This window comes from Microtus pennsylvanicus, chromosome 2 (genome assembly GCF_037038515.1).
Source record: "Microtus pennsylvanicus isolate mMicPen1 chromosome 2, mMicPen1.hap1, whole genome shotgun sequence".
Lineage (NCBI taxonomy): Eukaryota > Metazoa > Chordata > Mammalia > Rodentia > Cricetidae > Microtus > Microtus pennsylvanicus.
In genome coordinates, this window is record NC_134580.1 from 849,365 (window position 1) to 869,387 (window position 20,023).

General features: G+C 45.3%; 1 protein-coding gene across 3 annotated transcripts in view; it reads right to left on the reverse strand.

Moving 5' to 3' along the window:
* Window positions 1-20,023, reverse strand: part of Col22a1 (collagen type XXII alpha 1 chain) — a 225,483-nt gene that overhangs the window by 54,718 nt on the left and 150,742 nt on the right. For all 3 annotated transcript variants that reach the window (XM_075959464.1, XM_075959463.1, XM_075959465.1), the window contains 5 exons: window positions 18,746-18,799; window positions 17,606-17,650; window positions 14,389-14,436; window positions 8,860-8,973; window positions 5,317-5,370 (listed from right to left, as the gene is read on the reverse strand). In XM_075959464.1, coding sequence (XP_075815579.1) covers window positions 5,317-5,370; window positions 8,860-8,973; window positions 14,389-14,436; window positions 17,606-17,650; window positions 18,746-18,799 — 315 coding nt within the window. The remainder of the gene's footprint in view (window positions 1-5,316; window positions 5,371-8,859; window positions 8,974-14,388; window positions 14,437-17,605; window positions 17,651-18,745; window positions 18,800-20,023) is intronic.

Consider the following 20,023-nt stretch of genomic DNA (forward strand, 5'->3'; position numbering starts at 1 on the left):
GCTTTATCACAGCAATAAAAAAGTTACTAATAAACGAATCTTCTGCCTGTTGATTGCCAGGAACCCAATTATGTCTTTCTCAGAACCTAGTAATCATCTCTTTGGAATTTAATAAACGGGGGGGGGGGGCGTCCCTTTCCCAGTTCCTGCTGGATAGCAGGAACTAACATTGGCAGAAGTCTGGATCACAAGCACAAAACTACCCTCTGTGACAAGGACTGGAGATGTTTTTATGCCCCTTGATTCTACAGCAAGTAGCCAGCTAGTTTACTGATTACCACCAGGTACTTGGCACATCTGGAATGAACGTGGTTGACAAATGGAGTCTCTGTGTCCTCTGTCTTAGTAGCAGTTTGATGTGAGATGTCCTTCTGTATATGTGTTGCTTTTATTGGATAATGAATAAAGCTGTGTCCGTCAATGGCTTAGCAGAATAAAGTCATGTGGGAAATCTGAACAGAGATATAGAGAAAGAGTTGGCAGAGCAGGGAGATGCCATGTAGCTACTGAAGGAGAAAGATGCCCAGAACCTTTACTGGTAAGCTACAGCCCCATGGTGATACACAGATTAATAGAAATGGGTTAATTTCAGTTGTAAGAGTTAGTAAGTAAGAAGCCTGAACTAATAGGTCAAGCAGTCTCTGTTTACAGCAGTTAGCACCGCCTGAGACATGAATGCAAATGCTGAGATCAACCGTACACAATGGCTCCCAAGACTGAAGTTTCTCTAACTCTCCACCCTCCTCCCGAGTATGTGGAGCACACTGCATTCTGGATCAGTGTTTGGATATTGGTAAGATTGATTCTTTTTCTATCTTTGGAGAAGTTTCTTAGATTGGAAAGAGACTTTGACTTTTTAATATAATTATAAATTAATATAAGCACTGATTTTGAAACCATGGTGCTGCTTTATTTGTGTTTCCATTATTTAGAGTTCCCCTTTGGGCTATCCTCTGTCAGTCAAATCTGCTGGATAGATCTCCTCATGGGTTCTGCAAGATGTAAAGGAGAAGGCATGAACTTCTGGAGCAAATAAGGCTCTCTGCTCCTCTCACCAGAGGCCCAGCTGTTTCCTGCCTAAAACCCCACCTCACCTCATCCCCCCAAATGCACGACAAATCCTGTCGAATCCCTCAGTGCAAGTAAATCCACCTCCTCAGGGGATATCATGGGTCACCCCTTGTCCCACGACACTAGTTTCATTAAAGTCATCTATCTGCTCTCTCCAGAGTCCTGCTATGTTTGTTACTATGTACAATGGCCTAAGAGCTATGAGGACCACCATCAGTCATGGGTATTAAATGCTTCCTACATGCTGGACTTTATAAATGTTCTTTTGTTTGGTTCCTAGACATTCCTTGCCACTTTTTTACAAGTAGAGTTATGATTAGAGTTTGTGCTACTAAAACTCATGAGCAAACCTTCTGTCCAGGCAGTATCTTTAAATAATCTACTGAAGAGTCAGAGAAGTTAACAAAATGTCCAATTACTGTAATTAGTGAGTCAATTCATCCAGGCAGCAGAAGGCAAGAGAGTTTAGAGAGGCACCAGCTTCCAAAGCCAAGCCTATGTCTGCCAGTATAAGAGTCTCCAGCCACAATACCTTCTCTGTGTGCTCCCACCAGACTGTTGGTTTCTTCCCTGCGTCAGAAGAATGACCTGTATCTGACCTCTTCCTATACCATGTGACTTGGAAGGAAGATGTTAAAGAGATCATGTAGTGATAGCCCCCAGGACTGAGCACCTGGGAATGGAGGATGTGCTGGCTCATAAAGAGATCATGGAGCAAATGGTCCTGGTGACCTCTGACGGATAGGATTCTTTGGTATGCTTTGTCAACAGAAACACCAGTAAGTGTAACCTCTACAGAATTATTCAGAACTTCGCAAACAGGATGTCTGCTTTCTGGGATGTCTCCAGAACCATTTTAGGGTTCCATCAGACCCATGGCCTAGTTAAGAATGTGCATTAAGCAGGAAATAAAGTACTCAGCAAAGGCAGCTGTTAAACAATCACCATCACCAATGCAGGAGAAGCTCTTCTAGCTGAATGCAGAATCACGTGTTCCCAGGGCTGTCACCATGACTGCCATTTTACTCCCTGTTCCTTCTCTACAAGAATAACAAGCACTACAGCACCCTGCCCTAGAGTTTCTGAACTCAGGATGGAACTCTGAAGCTATCCAGGGTGCTGAGCTCCTCAACCCAGCCCCAGCATCTGCAGACAGACTCTACACAGAGGCAGGCAGGATGAATCACAGGAGGCTGTTGGTCAGATACTGAGTCACGGTGGTAAACCCAAACCATGCCTTCTTGGCAATGCAGGGAGACCAATGAGCACTCAGGGTCTTCAGTGACCAACGGATGCTTACAGTGGTCATTGCTTCTCCGTCATGGGGAGCACTTTCTGCTGACAAATACATCTTTGTGTCCATAAATTTTGCAAAGATTTTGTTTGGAGGGTAAGAATGCACAGAGAAGAAACAAATCCGTTTTCTGGACAGTGTCATGGGGAAAGTGAAGAGCAGAAAAAAGTAGTCTGAGTTCAAAACCAAGAACCAAGATGCCAACCTATGGGTCTTCAGAAGAGGCATTAATGCCTCTGTGACTCGTTTATCAACACTCCATGGTGACAAGGACAGCCTACCCCAAGGGTCTTAATCTCAGCCTAGAATGAAGGAGCACTGGGAACTTTTCTGGGTGCTGGTGTTGTTATTAGTTAGAAGTTTGATGACCCATGGATTTATAGGTCAACTTCAGTTACACTACCTGCAGGTTTGGTTCCTAGCATCTTGTGTTGCTAAACTTTAGTCTCCTTGTCTGTAAGATAAGTGTCCCTTTCAGGATCATGTTCAGTATTGCAGGAGGCCATACCATATAGGCCATCACCTGGTCCTTAGGCCATTGTTACTGTGGAGGTTCTCCCTGAGTCCAAAGAATTTTCAAGATCACCACCAGTAACCAACTGGAGGAGCAGGAGCCTTGGCTTTCAGATGCAGCACCAAGCTTTGTTCTTTTTCTGGTGAGAGCTCTTTCAAAATATTTAAAGAACACCTGCAGTAAGTCATAAGAGAACAAGAATGGAGACTCCATCCCGAAAGATCAGTGCTTCCTTCCCGGTTGAGATGACAAGGAAAATTGTCTGTTTGCAGTGCAGGAAGTGTGCTGGACCGGTTTAATTGATTTGCTTTTGTCTCTCTGGATAAAGGCTCCTTCTTGTCAGAGGCTAAGCCCGGCAGCCAGCACAATGGCAGCAAAGGTCAACTAAGGAAAAGCTGAAGCTGCTGCACAGAATTCTCCAGGGAAGTGGCCAAGCCTTCCCAGCAGGATCACAGGGGAGATTCACATGCAGTGGCTAGAGGGACACTGATATTGCTCAATGTAAAAGCACCCTTGGCAAAATCTCCTGGTCTGTATACAATATGAACTAATAATGGCAGTTTTTGAAATCAAACTCTTAACTGTATCAAAACCACTAAATCTTGACAAAGTATATGGATCACGAATGCTAGCCATCTCAACCTGCCGGGCAGGGCCTGGGAGACCTAGATATTTCTCAGCATTTGTGATATACTAAGTATAAAGCTGTTGGAGGTACTGGCCGCTCTTGCAGAGAGCCCAGGTTCAGCTTGCAGTACCCACACAGAAGCTTCAAACTATCTGTAACCGCGGGTTCAGAGCCTCCATCAACTTCTTCTTGTCTCTACACGCACTTCACACATGTACTACTGTACATACTTCCATTCAGACAAAATGCTTATACACACAAAATAAACATAAATTAAATGTAAAGCAATTCAACACCTTGTTGAAGGGTGTGGTCTAGATTAAGACAAGTACTCACCTTTGAATAATTTTTACATTTATTAATCTATTCATTTTGAGTTGGTCACATACCACAGTGAATGTGCACCTAGTTCTAGGACAGCATTCAGGAGTTGGATCTCTCCTTCTACCACATGAATTCTGGGGATCAAACTCAGGGCATCAGGCTTGGTAGCAAGTGCTTACACCCGCTGAACCATCTAACCAGCACTTTGATAAAAAAAATTTTTAGTAACCAAGATTAAAGGGCAACATTTTAAAAATCTAAAATCAATTAATAGAAACCAAAATAAACAGAATTTCAAAATGCAGCCTGATGGGGTTCTGACCACTTGGAACTAGCAGAATGGGGGTGAAAACAGTCATTTAAGTTAGGGTCAGTCTTGCCTTTGTTTAAATTTTGATTGTTTTTTGGTTCCTTTTGAATCTACTATATTCATTGCAAGTTTCCCAAAGGTATTACATTCAAGTATGTTTTTCTACCTTGGTTCCTGAGATTTCTGGCTACCTCTTAAATTTTATATCAACCTTCTTTCAGTCCCTCCACAGGCTGTGACTCCAGGGACTGAAAGAACAATAAACTGAGAGTCTGTAACTTACCAGGTGCTGGTGACAGCATTTTACTTTCGGGAGTCATGATGACACGCCCCAGTTTATTAAAACAGCAAAACAGAGAAATCCAGAAACTCTTCTAAGATTCCAGGTTGAGAGTTCAAGACCTTGTCTCTCTCCTGACCTCAAATTCCCTGCTACCCACACTATTAAAAGAATGACATTCTATCCAGACCAGGCACAGGAAGAGACACAAAGACCCACTCCTCCCTAAGCGCCGGCACTGAGGCCACAGTAGACCAGAGAGTACTCACCGAGAGAGTATCCATGGGGACAAGGGTGCTGAGCCCACCTCTCCTGTTCCTATTCCAACTTTGTACAGTCTCTTCTTAAAGCTGAGTGTCAACACTGACAGGCCCTGTGGCTCCAGGCCAGGAACACCAGTTCTGAGAGCCAAGGAGCATTTTCCTGCCTGCTCTTTGGTGGAGATCATGCCTCCCCTCTCATCTCTGTGGCTTCACACAGCTGACTTTAAACGTGTGCCTCATGTTCCCCTGAGGATAGCAGAGCTCAACCACATTTATGGAGCACTTTCCTCACTGCTATATCAGTGACCACCAGTTATTTCTTGCATCCTATAACTCAGTGCTAACACTGCTCTGAATCTCATTCTGTGTCGTGAAGCTGAGGTGTCTGAAACCAATTAATAAATGCCACACACTTCGGTGCCTTTGATGGCCACAGTGTGTAATGCAGACTGCAGGTTTCTAGGAGAGAAACTGAGGTTCAGTGGGCTGCACTGAGTTTCCCAGGTCACTAAAATCAGATTCAACCTGGGACCTGACTTTCCAGATGTTAAGGCTATGAGGCATTACTCGCCTCAAGCTTAGATGGAGCACTGAAGTGGAAGAAGAGAGGACGTTTACTGGGATTCACTGACCTGTGGTCCGGCTACTCCTGGAGGCCCTGGGAGGCCTTGAGGCCCAGTATCTCCCTGTAACAGAAACAAAAGAAAAAATAAAATTAAGAAAATAATCATGTCAAAAAAGAGCTCAAGTTGAAATCACCCCCAGGCGTCAGCCTTACAGTGCAGCCAGAGTCTTCCTCACACGTAACAGGCGTAGGCACGCAGGGGTATCAAATGTAGCCGTGAAATCATAGGCCTAACCACCACTAATATGTCTAGCTAGTAACGATGTGGCTTTCGGGTACTAAGGTGGCCCGATACCCCCTGCCTCCCACATTCACGTGTATCCTGATTGCTCTGCAATACCAGCAGAATAGGCTTGGAGTTAAGAGTGTACTGTGTCCATAGTAAGGGTGAAAAACTGACGAGCTCCCACCTTGGACTACCTCCTCCATCTCTGCTCCTTGCCCAACCACGCATTCTAGGAAAACCCGTTGCTTAGTCTCGATTCCGCTCAACAGTTTTAGTGTGGGAAGAAAGGGACTAGGACAGTGTGGAGCCAAGCACTGAGCTGAAAGCCATGGAAAAACCTTGCCTGTCTGTCATACAGAACTTCAAGAAATTACAGCTCAGGCCACCACTGGGGAGACCCAATCCAGAACTAAACAACTTGGCCACATACACCTACTGCTTTGAGCAAAAGTGTAATGACCTGACAAATATCAAGGGTATTCAAGGTGGGTGATGAAGCTGAGATCATGGAGTGTCCACTGTGTATGCCCATGTGCCTTGTATGTACACATACATACATGATTATACATGGGAGGCACTTTGCTATGGCTGTTCTTGCCTTATCACACCTAGAACATTCCATTCGGCTGTGAAGAGGGGCTTCCCAGGGGGCAGGATGGGGATCACGGATAGCCACCAGCTCCTCCAGGAGGAACAGAGCTGAGTGGATCTGAACTCCAGAAGGGATTGAGATGCAGCTGCTCGGGGTTTCCAACCCACAGAATGGACATCCCCGGACCGGCACTTTGATGAGTCTGTTGTGGGGAGTCCTGGAAGGACTCCTCTAAAACTCCCGCAGTGATTTAGAGCTGTCACCCTGAGACCCACCTCCTGGCAGCACCCCAAAGTGAGGGCTTCTGAGAGTAACCAGACATGTTCAACTTAAACAGGAGGCTACCTGCCCATCTTTCTTTGTCCTTCCTTCTTAATTCCTTCCTTTATCCATTTGTTTGTTTATTTTGGTTTTAAAACTAATTGTTTAGCATGCAAAGTAATGGACCTAGTTGTGGTATGGTCATATCTATGTCATTATACTTTATTCTTAGTTACCCATATGCTGCCCTTCCCTGCCCCCAACATCACTGGTCCCCTGTCTCCTGCAACAACCCTGCTTCCATGTATGTATCTCATCACTGCCTCCTTTTCCCTAACCCCTATCCCTTTCTTTTCGCAGGCCTATAGACTAAAAAAGTTCTTTGTGTTATTAAAAAAGAAGAAAGATCTATGAGAATCCAACATGCCCACTTGACAGCCTGTAAGACAGTGTATGAGCAATGTTACAAACAAATGCATGTTTGCCTTGATAACCTGATCACTTGGGGAACTGAGCCAAGGGCATACATTCTAACTCAAAGTGGCTCTAGGATTTGTTTTGTGATCCTAGTTTCACAGTATATAGGGGAATGGCTGGGTTTCTGTCATATATGCACAGGCTCAATGCGCCTACATGTCTGGACCTCTGCAAGGGAAGCAGACAGTGCTTAAGGCATGGGAGAAAAAATAAAGACTATATTTCAGATCTGTGTTTCTATCTGAGCCATATAATTATGGAACTTATTATCAATTAGAAACTTGACTCTCTCTTCTGATAATAAGAGACCCTCCTGTAACCCGCTCCCTGAGCAGGCCCTTTGGATAATGTCATGATGAGTTCTCACAATGAAAAGTACCCAGTTCATTTTCAAATCTAAATGGGTGGGGTTTTTATGACAGATTTTTAACCCAGGAGTGTCTTTCTCAAGGGTCATCTCTCAAATACAATCAGCAAGGAAATGGATCTCACATCCAATTTCTGTAGAATCCCAACACAACCCACACTCCAAGTTGTATAGCTTCCTCCTATCACACAGAGGGGAAATACCCTCTCAACTCCAGATAAAGCCAATCAGCCAACCCAATGTCAGGGTTGCCAGGTAAATCTAGGGCAAGAATGTATAAAAATGGTGTTATTGAGTCCTCTTATGAAATGGCTTACTGTGGCTTACCTTGAGAAAATGCCTACAATGTTTGGTTGGCTCTCCTCGCTATATGAAGTAGGAGTTCTCTTTGCCTTAGCCATCTCCTAACATATTCCCTACAGTGTCACACATTGTGGCTGGATGCTTATTTAATATCAAAACTTTTTTCCTTTTCTGCTTTTGTGGAGCAGTTTTCACTGCTGGAAATGAGATTTTGCTCTCAGTGTTATCCTTTCACCCTAGGGAAAGTGACCTATGCCCTGTTCTACCCAAGCCAGCCCATGGACTCCACGAGAACCGGGACTAGAACTTTTTATTTTGGGTCTCTCTACATATTGACCAGCGTACAGAATACACATTTTTGTGGAGTAGGGGAATAACAGATGCCCACACTATGAGTCTGGGCTGGGCTAGAACTTACTATATAATACAGGATAGATTCAAACCTGTGATCCTCCTCTTCTGTCTCACAAGTGCTAAAGTTATAGCTGTGTAACCACTGTGAAGTACTGTGAACAGCTGTGAACAGTTGTGACGTGCTGAAGTTACAGCTGTGTACCACTGGCTCTTAGTACACTCTTAACTGAGTATTGAAAATACGTAGTGAAGAAGTGAATATATGGATAAATGGGTGAGAACAGCACATAACAGTCTATATTAGAAGAATACATTTATTATCCTAAAGGAAGGAATCTTTATGTACACACTACTAATGGTTGGCTTCTTCTGGGTTAGTCTTAATTCTTGGTGTCATCAGATATCTGGAGATGTACACAAGACGCCGTAGCCCTGGTGTGTGCCTCTGCCCTGCCTCTAAGAGATGATAACACAGGGAAGGGAATCTCAGAAACCTAAACCCAGAAGGCCACAACTAAATCTGAATTGATTTATCGCCTCTGATCTGGTTCTCTATAAACATACTAAAGAGCAAGAGGATGTGGAAGGCAGAGTTTGCTCTGGGTTTCCAGACTGCTGGCTCTGAAGAAGACACAGTTTCTTCAGCTCCTGGGCTTTGTCTGTGTGACAGGCAAACACGGGTGTGAAGGTCTGCTGTGGCGGCGAGCACATACTCGATCACTCACCATCAGAGAGAGGGAAGGAAAAGAGGCAGCGGGAAAGACCCATCAAAGGAGCGCGGATTTCTAGACATCATCATACACTGGAATGCCATAGGCAGTGTTTTCATAAAGTGGCCAAGATCTGCAGATAGCCAATCTGCTGTCCTTACACTCCCCTGTGATCTAAACAGTCCCCAAACCTGAATCCATTGAGGCAGTAGAATTCTTCATTGCAGGAATGGAGCCTTGCTCCGCTCCCTTCTCCTTACCTTTTTGCCTTCTGTCCCTTCTCTCCCTGGCTTTCCTGGGAGACCTTTGTCTCCTTTGAAACCTGGAAGACCTGGGAGGCCTGGGGGACCCGGAGGGCAGTCGTGGCACACGTCCTTAGAGAAGAAAATGAAACGAAGTAAATAATGTAGCTACTTACAAGGCAAAGTGATCCCATGTCCTTCCCCTCTGGGTGATATTTGGTTATAAAAGCTAACAAAGATGGAAAAATAAATTGATGGATTGTTATGGCCCAGGCACTTTTGTGTCCAAATTTATTTAAGCACAAATGTATCTAAATTGTTATCCCATTTTTCTCTAGTTCTAGCCAGTCACCTGGTTGGAAGTATGGTCTGAGAAAATAATGTCAAAATGCATATAAAAATGCCTGTGGGCATGAACAAAAACATTAAGAGTGCACACTGAAGGCAAATATGTCGCATTACTAGAAATAGAATGCTCTGCCCGGAGGACAGAGGCAAACAAAGCCTGGAGGGAAAAGTCTCTGTGGTGTGCCAAGAGAAAGTGGCTTCCTAAGAAAGAACAAAGGGGCCGCAGGCACCTAGCACAGTCTGTCCTGGCTGTGACATAAAGCCATGCTCTGACTCTGCTTAGCACTGTTCTCTTCCCAGGACAGGCATTTCATAAATGTTCCTGGGAACCCAGATTTGTTCCTCGTCAAGACAGGGAAATGCTGTTCCTGGGGCAAATTTAAACTCTCATACCTGTCTGTGTGACCTCTAGATCTGAGAAGTTCACAGCAGGCTAAGTACCAAGTCACATGACTCCACTCCACCACCCCTTTCCTGGAGTATCTCCTCCTAAGTTCTTTTATTCATCCTCCCATCCTCCCCCGTCTCTCTTCTTATAGTAAAATCAAATAGGCTAACACACAGCAAACACTAAGAAGACTGGAACCAGGTAGACAATGCCCAGGACATTCAGCCATGATTACTGGCCCATTATTCATTCCAAGGAAGCACTCTTGTCAAAGAAACTAGCAAAGCTGGTCTGTTGGATACTATGCTGGGCTTTGAGACCACTGACTGTATGAACCTGAAGGTTGGTTGGCATTAACCCAAGCACTTGCTTGTGGCCTCTCTGTGGGTTCACACTCAGTGACCTACAGTCTAAAGCAAATCCACATTCACCCGGGTTGACCTCTAGTTTCAGAATGTAGGTTTTCTGTTGGAAAGGCAAGCTCTCCTTTCTCCTGCATCTCCCCTATGTAATCTTCAAATATACTTTACGCATCTCCTACTCTAAGCTTCCCTGATGGCATCCGGACAGGGAAAGCTCATCGTGCTTCCATGGACTTGTCTCACTATGGGATAGTCCAACTGTAACTCCATTATCTCCCCCACAAAGTGGAGAGAGTAGAACAGTCTAGAACTTCACAGGGCCAGTTCATAACAAATGGTTTCCATGGTGCTGAGGTTAATAAATGAACCAACTATCTAACGGACCAACTAATCTATCACCGACATTTTCATGTCCTCTTCCACCGTAGTACAGTATGCTGAGAAACTCACTGAAAATTTGGAAGGTATACAGCGTAACAGTTAGAATATATGAAGTAAGGAGGGGGTAAGGTAAAAATGGAGCAAACTACATTTCCTAGTTTATTTCTTTTAAAATTAGAAGAGCAGAGAAGAACTAGGCTTTCTATCTGAGTGCTATTAAATGAGATGCATCAATGGACTATTGTGTCAATGGATGGATGTACAGATGGATGGCTATAGGTGTCTATGGCAGATGGATATAAGGGTGGGTGGATGACTGGGAGATATAGATAGGTGGGTGGGTAGATGGCTACTGGATGATATTTCAGTGAGTAAATGGCTGGAGGGAAGGAGGAAGGGAAGGAGGAAAGGAGGGAGAAAGGGAGGGAGAGAGGGAGGGAGGGAGGAAGGGAGGGAGGGAGGGAGGGAGGGAGGAGGTAAAAATGAAGCTTGCTTGATGACAGCAAGAATTCAAACCACTGAGATTATTTTCTTGGAAATGTAAAAATCCTTGCCACTTTTTGTTCCCAGAAAAGCTTCAAGCTCAGGTCTTCCCTAGTGGAAAGCTATGCAAGGCTGTCCCCTGAAGATCAGAGATATCTGCAGTCCCAGATGCCCCAGTATGAAGGCTAGACTCAGCCTACTGGAGCAGTTTAGAACAGCAGTCAGCACAAAGAGAGAGGAGTCCTACCTACAGTCCTACTGAGGTTCTCCTTGGCTGTTGACACCCTAGAGCCCCAATTTCTCTAGATCCTACACACCTTCAGAGGGTGGGTCATATATTCTCTGAGTTTCGAGAGACTGAGCAGGGTCTGTTATCCAATCAGATGGGCTTGACCAGGCCCCGCTGGCATATAACCTATTTCTGGCATATGACCTCACAAGGCTTCTGCCCACTTGGCATATGGGCTCAAATGTATGAGCCTCAATCTTCTTGCTTACAAAATGAGGGCCTCCAAGTCTAACAATAAGCAACAATAAATGATGGGGCAAAGGTGGCTCACAGCTTGTGGGAGTGGCCAACCAATGACTGGTCTAACTTGATGCCCAAGCGATGAGAGGGAGCCCATGCCCAAAACTACCTGGACAGCCAGGAACCAGAAGCTGGATGACCTAGAGACCTACACAGAACTAAAAACTGGCCAAAAAAAATAATGATATTCAGCTGTACTCATAGATTTGTGCCTAGCCCAGTCATAAGACAGCCCTCCTCTAGAAGCTGCAGAGACCCATACTTAAACATTAAGGGCACTCAGGAAACCCTACAGAAGATAGCGAGAAGGCTTCTAAGAGCCAGAGGGGTCAAGGACATCAGAACACAGCCTATAGAATCAACAAAGCAGGGCTCATAAGCGCTCAAGACTGAAGCAGCAACCACAGCACCTGCATGGGTCTATGCTAGGCCCTCTGCATACATGTTATGACTGTTTAGCTTGGTTTTGGGAGGTCCCATAACAGTGGGAGTGAGGGTGTCTCTGACTCTTTTGTCAATTCTTAGGATCCTTTCCCTTCTACTGGGTTATCTTGGACAGACTTGATATGAGGGTTCGGCCAATTCTTATTGCATCTTTTTATGCTATATTCGGTTGATATCCCTGGAAGGCCTGCTCTTTTCTGAAAGCAAATGGAGGAGCAGTGGATCTGGGGGAGGGGAGGAACTGGGAGGAGTGGAGGCAGAGGAAGCTGCGGTTGGAATGTACTTTATGAGAAAATAATAAATAAAAAAGAAACCAAATATTGTATTTTTTAAAAAAACAAATCAAAAAAGAATGGAAAGTGTCCAACATCTCATCAGGCACAGAATGAGAACACAGTGAAGGGTTCATGTGATTTATTATTTTACAGCCTAAATCTGATGCCTTGCTCCATTTACAGACTCATCCACTCCTCAACCTCCTACTCTATGAAAGGAAGTCAGTACTGGAACACTGCCCAAGAATTCAGGGGAGGGGTAGATAATCAGGATTTATAAATGGAATCATCTCATGAAGGCACCCTGAGGCTGGGCTCCCAAAGCACAGATCTCACTACAGAAGCTCATCTCATAGGGCAGGTCTTAGACGGACCTTCTACCTAGGCAGTGTCCAAACTGCCATGATGAGATATGGGCTGTTCTAAAATGTTTAGGCGCTGCAGTGAGTTTTGTAATGAAAGATACCTCCTTAGTCCCCAGTCACCTAGACTAGACTGTCAGACTTTAGCCTCTAGAATAACAGTGGCAGCAGATCCCAGAATCAGAAAGCTAAAGATGGCCAGCTCCGCAGCTCCAGCCAATCCCAAGGGGGCAGACTGCAGTAAGAAGTTTTCCAAGCATAGGACAGCCGCCCTCACCACAAGTGCTCATGCCTCTGTGTTTCCAGATGCCCAGATGAACACAACTGCATCCTGAACAGCAGCTGGAGAATCAGCCCTGGATTAAGGTCTGACTCAGCTCTGTGTCATTGGGGTGTGAGGTTTGACCCTTGCAGCCACATCCTCTCCTGCTGTCATTGGCACACAGATCAGGATAGTCGAAGGTTTAAATCCTGAGAAGTAGGGGATGATACAAACCCAGGTCCTCACAGAGCCTGAAAACCAGGAGGAACTATCTAATAAAAGCCTTTAATAAAGTTCAAATAAATGATAATGTAATCTATTTAATGGTTTAAAAAGTATCCTATCAATAAAAATCTATAAAGATTAGTCTACTCTTATTTTCATAAAATTTAATTTTTCCATCAATATATCTGGTGCACATGAAGATTAAAAGCCTCAAGCTTATAAGGTATCTTGGGTTTTTTGTTTTGTTTTGTTTGTTTTTCGGTTGAGTTCCTATGTTAACCAGAGACCTTCTGCTGTCATCCAGTGGCTTTGAGAATACAGGAAGTAGAGACCTATAGCCACGTGAAATACAGAATTGTGACAAAGGCTTGGAGAAGAGCCAGCCAAGGGCCCTCTACTCCCAACGCCACGACCACAGTGTTTCCTTCTGAACATGAATCTAAAGCTGTTATAGCCCTGCCCAGCTCTTCACCAGTCAAGACTCAAGGCCCTTAAGCAAAGTGGAGCTCCATAACTTGGCTTCTGGGGATGACTCTGACCAGATCCCATTTGATTCTGCTCCAGTTACGGTAAGTGCTTTGTATCTCTCAGGGAAAAAAAAAACCAAACATCATTCTGGAAAGCAGGTAAGTAGTCCATCAAGTCAGGACTGTGACTGTCCTTACTTCCATGGGCCTGCCTGTGCTTCTACCTTTGAGCCAGCAGGATCCAGAAACCAACTGTTTGGCTCTGCCTCCTGCCAGCTTCCAAAGAGAAGACATTCTTCTATAGGCCAAGTCCAGTCTTTGACTATGAACACTGGATTCTATCTCTGAAGCAATCCATTCTATCCATCGAGCCTATTTATGTGTCTAATTTCATATATGCAAAATAGTAACATGAGCATACCTACCTCATAGAGGCTAAATTTGAATAAACAATTTCCATCAAGCATTTCGACATTACTCCATGGAGAACTTTCAGAGAACCTTGTGTTTGCACTGCCCCATAAGGTAGCTCCCAGCCACATGGGGGCAGTAGATACTTGTAAAATGCCTAGTATGACCAAGAACCTGAATTTTAGTTGAACTTAATTGTAATTTAGGTAGATGCATGAGGTTGCTGGAGTGATGGCTCAGGACTTAAGAGCACTGATTAGTCTTCTAGAGAACCCAGTCTGATTTCCAGCATCTACATGGTTCACAATCATCTATAACTCCCATTCCAGGAAATTCAACACCCTCTTCTTGCCTGTAATGGGTACTTCATGTACATAGTGCACATTCATACATACAGGCAAAATACCCATACACATAAAACAAAAATAAGTAAATCTTTGATGTCAGTAGTTGGTTGCTGCCATACTGGATCATGTGGATTTAACGGACACTGGTCACACAATGGTTTCATAAAAGATGTTGCTGCTGCTGTTCTTAATACTATAGGATATCTGTTCGGGGGTGGGAAGGGTGTTTTGAGGCACAATTATCAACACACATGCATTTTTACCTTTACTAACAGATTTATGTCCTCTGGAGACAGCAGTGAAGAAGGGCCCTGTCAAAGTAAAAACAGGTAAGTGCAGACACACATGCAGACATACAGTATCTTCCATGCATCTTCAGAGGGTGAACAAGAGTATAAGCTGTGACTCCCAACAGATTTGAGCAATCATAGGATGCAGACAGGTCTATCAGAGTCCCGAGCCTGGGACTCACCAAAGGAGACCGTGCCAAAGTAGCAACCACCCAGGCTGCCTAGTCCTGGACATATCTGAAGGACTTCAGGCCTTCCTGTCCCCAGTCTCCTCATGTTGTCCCTTTCTGTTCTCCCTCCCTGCCTCATCAAAGCATGATGGGTCACACAAATACGGGACAGACTGCCTCCAATTCACCTGCCATGAATTTTTTTAGGTAGCCAATACTTATTGCTGCTAATCATTAATGGCCTAGTATGAATACAAACCAGTGTCTTCTTTTCTCATGGATTAAAGAACACTTTAAATGCAATCCTCTGTTCTGAGTAAGTCTCTGGTTCTGGAAAGGGGGTCTGAGACATGTCTGAAGGTATGTGTGCAAGATGCTGCAGTCACCGAACTCACAAGCCCACTGAGTCGGAACATGTCTTACAGTAACTATAGCCAGCCTGCAGCACAGGGCAGGATAAGAACTCAGATTGTATTGGGCACAATTAACATGGGGTGAATGGAAACAAAGAAAACCGTTATAGGTGAAAAGGATTCGTAAGTATTCACTAGGGATTGGAAGTCTTGGCTGCAAGCTGCAGATTGTACAACGGGAAGAGGCACACTGGGAGGACTCCAGAAACAGGTCATGGACTCCATCCCATATCATAAGAAGCCTGAGCCACCATCATCTGTAGCAGTGATTCCTGAAGAGGGGAAGGCTGAGACAATTCTTCTACAAGTTTCCATTTTCCCTAGCTCAGAGGCTTTGTCTCACCGTGCAACTGACAAGCCATCTGACTATTTCACAGAATTACACAGTAAGTGTCTACAGAGGGTTTATGTTGTCTTCTGTGCTGAGAAGTTCAACAATTCATTCAATCAACTCTGTGGACAACTGTGAGGTTTCTCAGAGATGTTGGGGCTAGAATTACTTAGGTTTGGTAGAGTTACTAGTCTGGCAAGGAGAACCCATTTAGCATGTAGTTGCTAAAGATATACCAGAATGAGGCACTCCCTTGCCTCCAGTTGTCAGAGTGAGACACTCTGGAGAAAAAAAAATAAATCTGATCTTCTAATAACAATTTATTAACCTTTTAATTTAAAAGGGGAAAGTTTTAGTCTGAGGACTTATGTGTTTCCCCGAGAATGTCATGAGTTGGGGAGGGGAGTCTCATATAGCTCACAATGATATCTTTATGATATCTGGCACTGATATCTTACACGGGCCCTTTGAGTGTGTTGGCCATTATTTACAGAGTGACAGAGAACAAGGGATGAATATGGTCACCAGCAAGGCTTTCTGATGACATCACCAAGGGTCTTGTTCCTCTCCCTTATCTGAGGAAAGTCATTTTGGCTTTGTGTGGACATGGTAACCTTAGGGCATGGGACCCCCCCCCCAGATGCACAGCAGGGTGTCACAGATACCTTTCAGGAGTTGACCGATTGCAGATTAGGCCCAATGACATTAGGAACCACATGGTGGCATGTGTTAGGCCAGAGGATACGCAATCTATACCCACCAAGAGTCTCCTTACTTCTGGCCAGCTTCTGTTGCTGGGAACACTGATTAGAACTTATGGAAAAGTCACAGTGCCAGCGACTGACACGGAGATGCAGATGTTAGGCCTAGCCTGAAGGTGAGACAGCTCTATAGGCCACTCACTAGAGAGATCCATGAGAGATGGGGCCAGTCGGATAAAGACAGTGAGACACAACTGCCTACACTGTTTGCTATACTCTGCTAGTTTATCTTTGCAGGGTGATGTCCAGGACTGGCATGTGGTGGACATGATTTAAACATTATTCAATGCCTCCAGCCTGAGTCTCTCTCTTCTACCTACTTCACTGTGGCCTTGCCCTTTGATGATGGCACAGATTGCAAACAACTTCTCTGGCTGCTATTCCGCTGAGTCCATGGAGGGAAAGAGATATCTCCACAGTGTGCAATGGGACGCATACCCAGCCCTCTGGAAGTCTTCAGTGATAGGTGTCACAGCCTCCGAGAAAGAACAAGACCCCACTCTGGCTCTCTGCTGTGGCCACCAGCTCTAACAAGATAAGGAGGATTGTATGTACCTTGGGCACTTTGTCTGAAACCTGGCCATGCTTGTAAAAAGGACAAGCAACCCTTCAGCCCATCATGAGATGAAGTTTCTGTCGCAGTGAACAACTTGATTCCAGCAGCAGACTGTGGGGTAAGTCTTGAGGCCTGAGATACCTGTCTGAAACCCACTTTCTCTTGGACCCTGGTTAGCATCTTCTAATGGTCTGTCTCCTCCAAGAGCTGCCTCTCTCACCCCCAGACCTAATCAGCCTCACAAGTCCTTCCCATGAAGGTCAACAGATGACCTGTTCACCTGGCTAAATCTTTGCTTCTCTGCCACTGCCAATTCAGGGGGTGTCCCAGAAAATGAGGGTATGGTACCTCAGAGACACTGGTTAGACCTCCAATTTGCTTGTTCTCAAGCTAAGGACCTGTCGACTTCTCCTTGAACTTTTAGGGAGTCTCCCATTTTCGTGTGAAAGAAAATAATTTAGACAGCTCCTAGCTATCTAAACAGTGCCAATAGGCAACCCAGGCAAATGGGACAGGAACAGGAAATGGGACAGGAACAGGAAATGGGACAGGAACAGGAAATGGGACAGGAACTAGGCAAGCTTCTGCCCTAGTTCCACATTCTGTCTTCTGTCTTGTTTCATTATATCTCAGGGCTAGCCTGCCTGCTAGCCCATAGCTGAATTGACAAAGGCATTGTCAGGGGCTTGGAAGGCAAGAAGATGCCCACCTGTCTCAGGCCAGGTTTTCTGGCAGTGGCTTCGAGCGCAGAGCCAGGATTCCACCATTCTAGCCAGCACCTAGCTGTGCACACACCTCCCACCATGGCTTATCCCTGCTCGCGCTGCACCCAGAATCACTTCCCTCTGCCCATTTGTCCCCTTGTTAAAGCCTCTTGGACTGTCTCAATTGCTCTTTATTTCTCGCTGGCACCCTGACTGATATAGTCAGCATTTATCCAGACCCGACAGGTAACATACTGGTTTTCCAGGAGGCCCTCTTTCTCCTGGATTTCCTGGTGCACCCTAGGAGAGAAAAGAAAGCCATCACTATGGTGATAATCTCTATCTACTCTATACAGCCCTCCATCAAACTCTGTCTCTGCCAACTGTGACTTAGCTGAGGAGGAATTCACCCAGCTCTGAAAATGGGCCCTGGTTGACCTTCCAAATGACAATAGTAAGTGTATAGGGCAAAGTGAGGCTTTCTGTAAGTCCCATCCAGAACCCCAGACTAAAACCACCTTGTGCACATTCACACACAAACCTGTCTTACACTTTTATTCCAAATATAAGGACTAGGGGTGAGTAGCTTTGAGAGAAAATGTTTTCATTGATGACTGGCTCTAAGAATGTAAGAATGACAGGGGAGCGGTTAAAAATGGATGTTGGGGAACAAGGCCTAGAGGGGTTTTCTTTTCTGACTCAGAATCCAAGGAAGGGAAGAAGATTGGATTGCCCCTGGATAATGGAGACTAAATGGGGACTAAAGGGGGCACAAGCAAGGGAAGGAGATAAGCGAGTGAGTACCACTGCTTACTGGGGCCATGCATCTTTGTCCTATAAAAACTCATAGCTGCCATTTGTTCATCGTGCCAGTGAGTGCAAACTGAACAGCTCTGGTGCCAGGCCTGCTCCTGAGTATCAGGGACCTAAAGATGCTGAAGACTCAGGCGGTTCAGAGCTGTCTGATCAAAGGCCAAGAGATGAATACTTTTGACTGTTGTCATTGTCATAAAAGAGTTTTGTCCCAAGGGGCCTCTGCTGAATCTCTGTAATTCCGTTGAGGAGAGGAGGCCAGAACAGGACCAGGAAGTTGTTCACGGAAGAATCGGGACATATTTCATAAGACAGTGAGCAAGAAATAAGAGACAGTGTGTGAAGACCCGGGAGTATCCAGCGTTCTGATAACATGATAAAAAGGCTTAAGAAAGAAAATCAATAGTATGCAAAGAGCCACAATTGACAGAAAATAAAATAAATAAGCATCCTGGGGCTTCACAGAAATCCTTGACTGAGCGAGGTGCTAGCCATGTGGACAAGGGAGGCCAGGAGATGGGAAGTGAGCTCACAGGGGAGACTCTAATCACTCTCTAAGCCCATGGCTTTTCTCTTACTTACATCCTGGCCAGCTGGTCCCTGGGGGCCGGGGAATCCCGGTAAACCTCGAGATCCCTGGTGAAACAGAAAAAAAGACAGGCTCTGACTGGGAGAAGACAGGATTCACCTTTGTCTGACAATCATTGGTTATGACTACACAAATGACCTACTATGGGGAGCTACAGTTGGTGTGAACTGTCAACAGAACCTAAAATCACCTCAGAGATGGGGCTCTGGACATGCCTGTGCAGATTATCACAATTATGCTAAGTGATGAGGAAAGACTGGCTTAAGTTTGGTCAGGAAATCCTGGGCTGTAGAAAACGATGGTGAACATAGCACTAGCTTGCGTTCACATCTGTCTCCTGGCTGTGAATGAGGTGTGAGCAGCTGCTTCCTGCTTCTTCTGCTTTGACTTCCCTGCTACAACAGACTGCACCTTGAACAGAGCTAAGGTCAGTCCTTCTCTTCCTGAGGTGCTTCCGTCAGCAGCACGGACAGACATTCAATAACAATGCATGTGTCAAAGGCACCCCGATCACACCCTAATGCACAGGACGTGCTCGGTGGGCATCTGTGCTCCGTGTGCAGACACAACACTCAGAGAAACCCTCCCTGGGAGTCTGACATGATCCCTGGGCATTGGCCCCGTGCTAGAGTGGATGGCACAACTTCTGTGAAGAACCAGGTCTGGGTACCTGTCCAGAACGCACCTCCTGTGCACCTTGATGACAGCCAGCCCCTTGAGCTCCTCATTGGTTATACAAGTTTCTTGGCACAAGGCCCAGCAAAAAGTTCGGCTTGTGCATGACACTGATCACTTTCTGTAAGTCCACTCTCTCTCTGTTGACATTTCCTGGGCAACAGCAGAGAGCGGCACAGGCAATGGATCTCATCCCCTTAAATTTACAAGGGGAAAACCCAGCTCTTCTCACAGCATTGGCTGAACTCACACTACCTGCTCTGAGGAGGATCCCTTGCCTCCTGTGGAGTCTTTGTGGACTTCACCTCAGACTCACCCTTCATCCGGAGTCCCGCCTTCCTTGGCTTTTTTTTTTTTTTAGCATAATTTGCTTTGAAATCTCATGGTCATGAACCTCAATTTCTCTGGGCCTCTGTTTCTTCATCTAGCAAAATAGGACCAAGACTCACTGCCCTCCTTAACCAGAAACCATGAATGAAATATTGCTTTAAAATATGTGCACATGGGCTGGAGAGATGGCTCAGAGGTTAAGAGCATTGCCTGCTCTTCCAAAGGTCCTGAGTTCAATTCCCAGCAACCTTATGGTGGCTCACGGC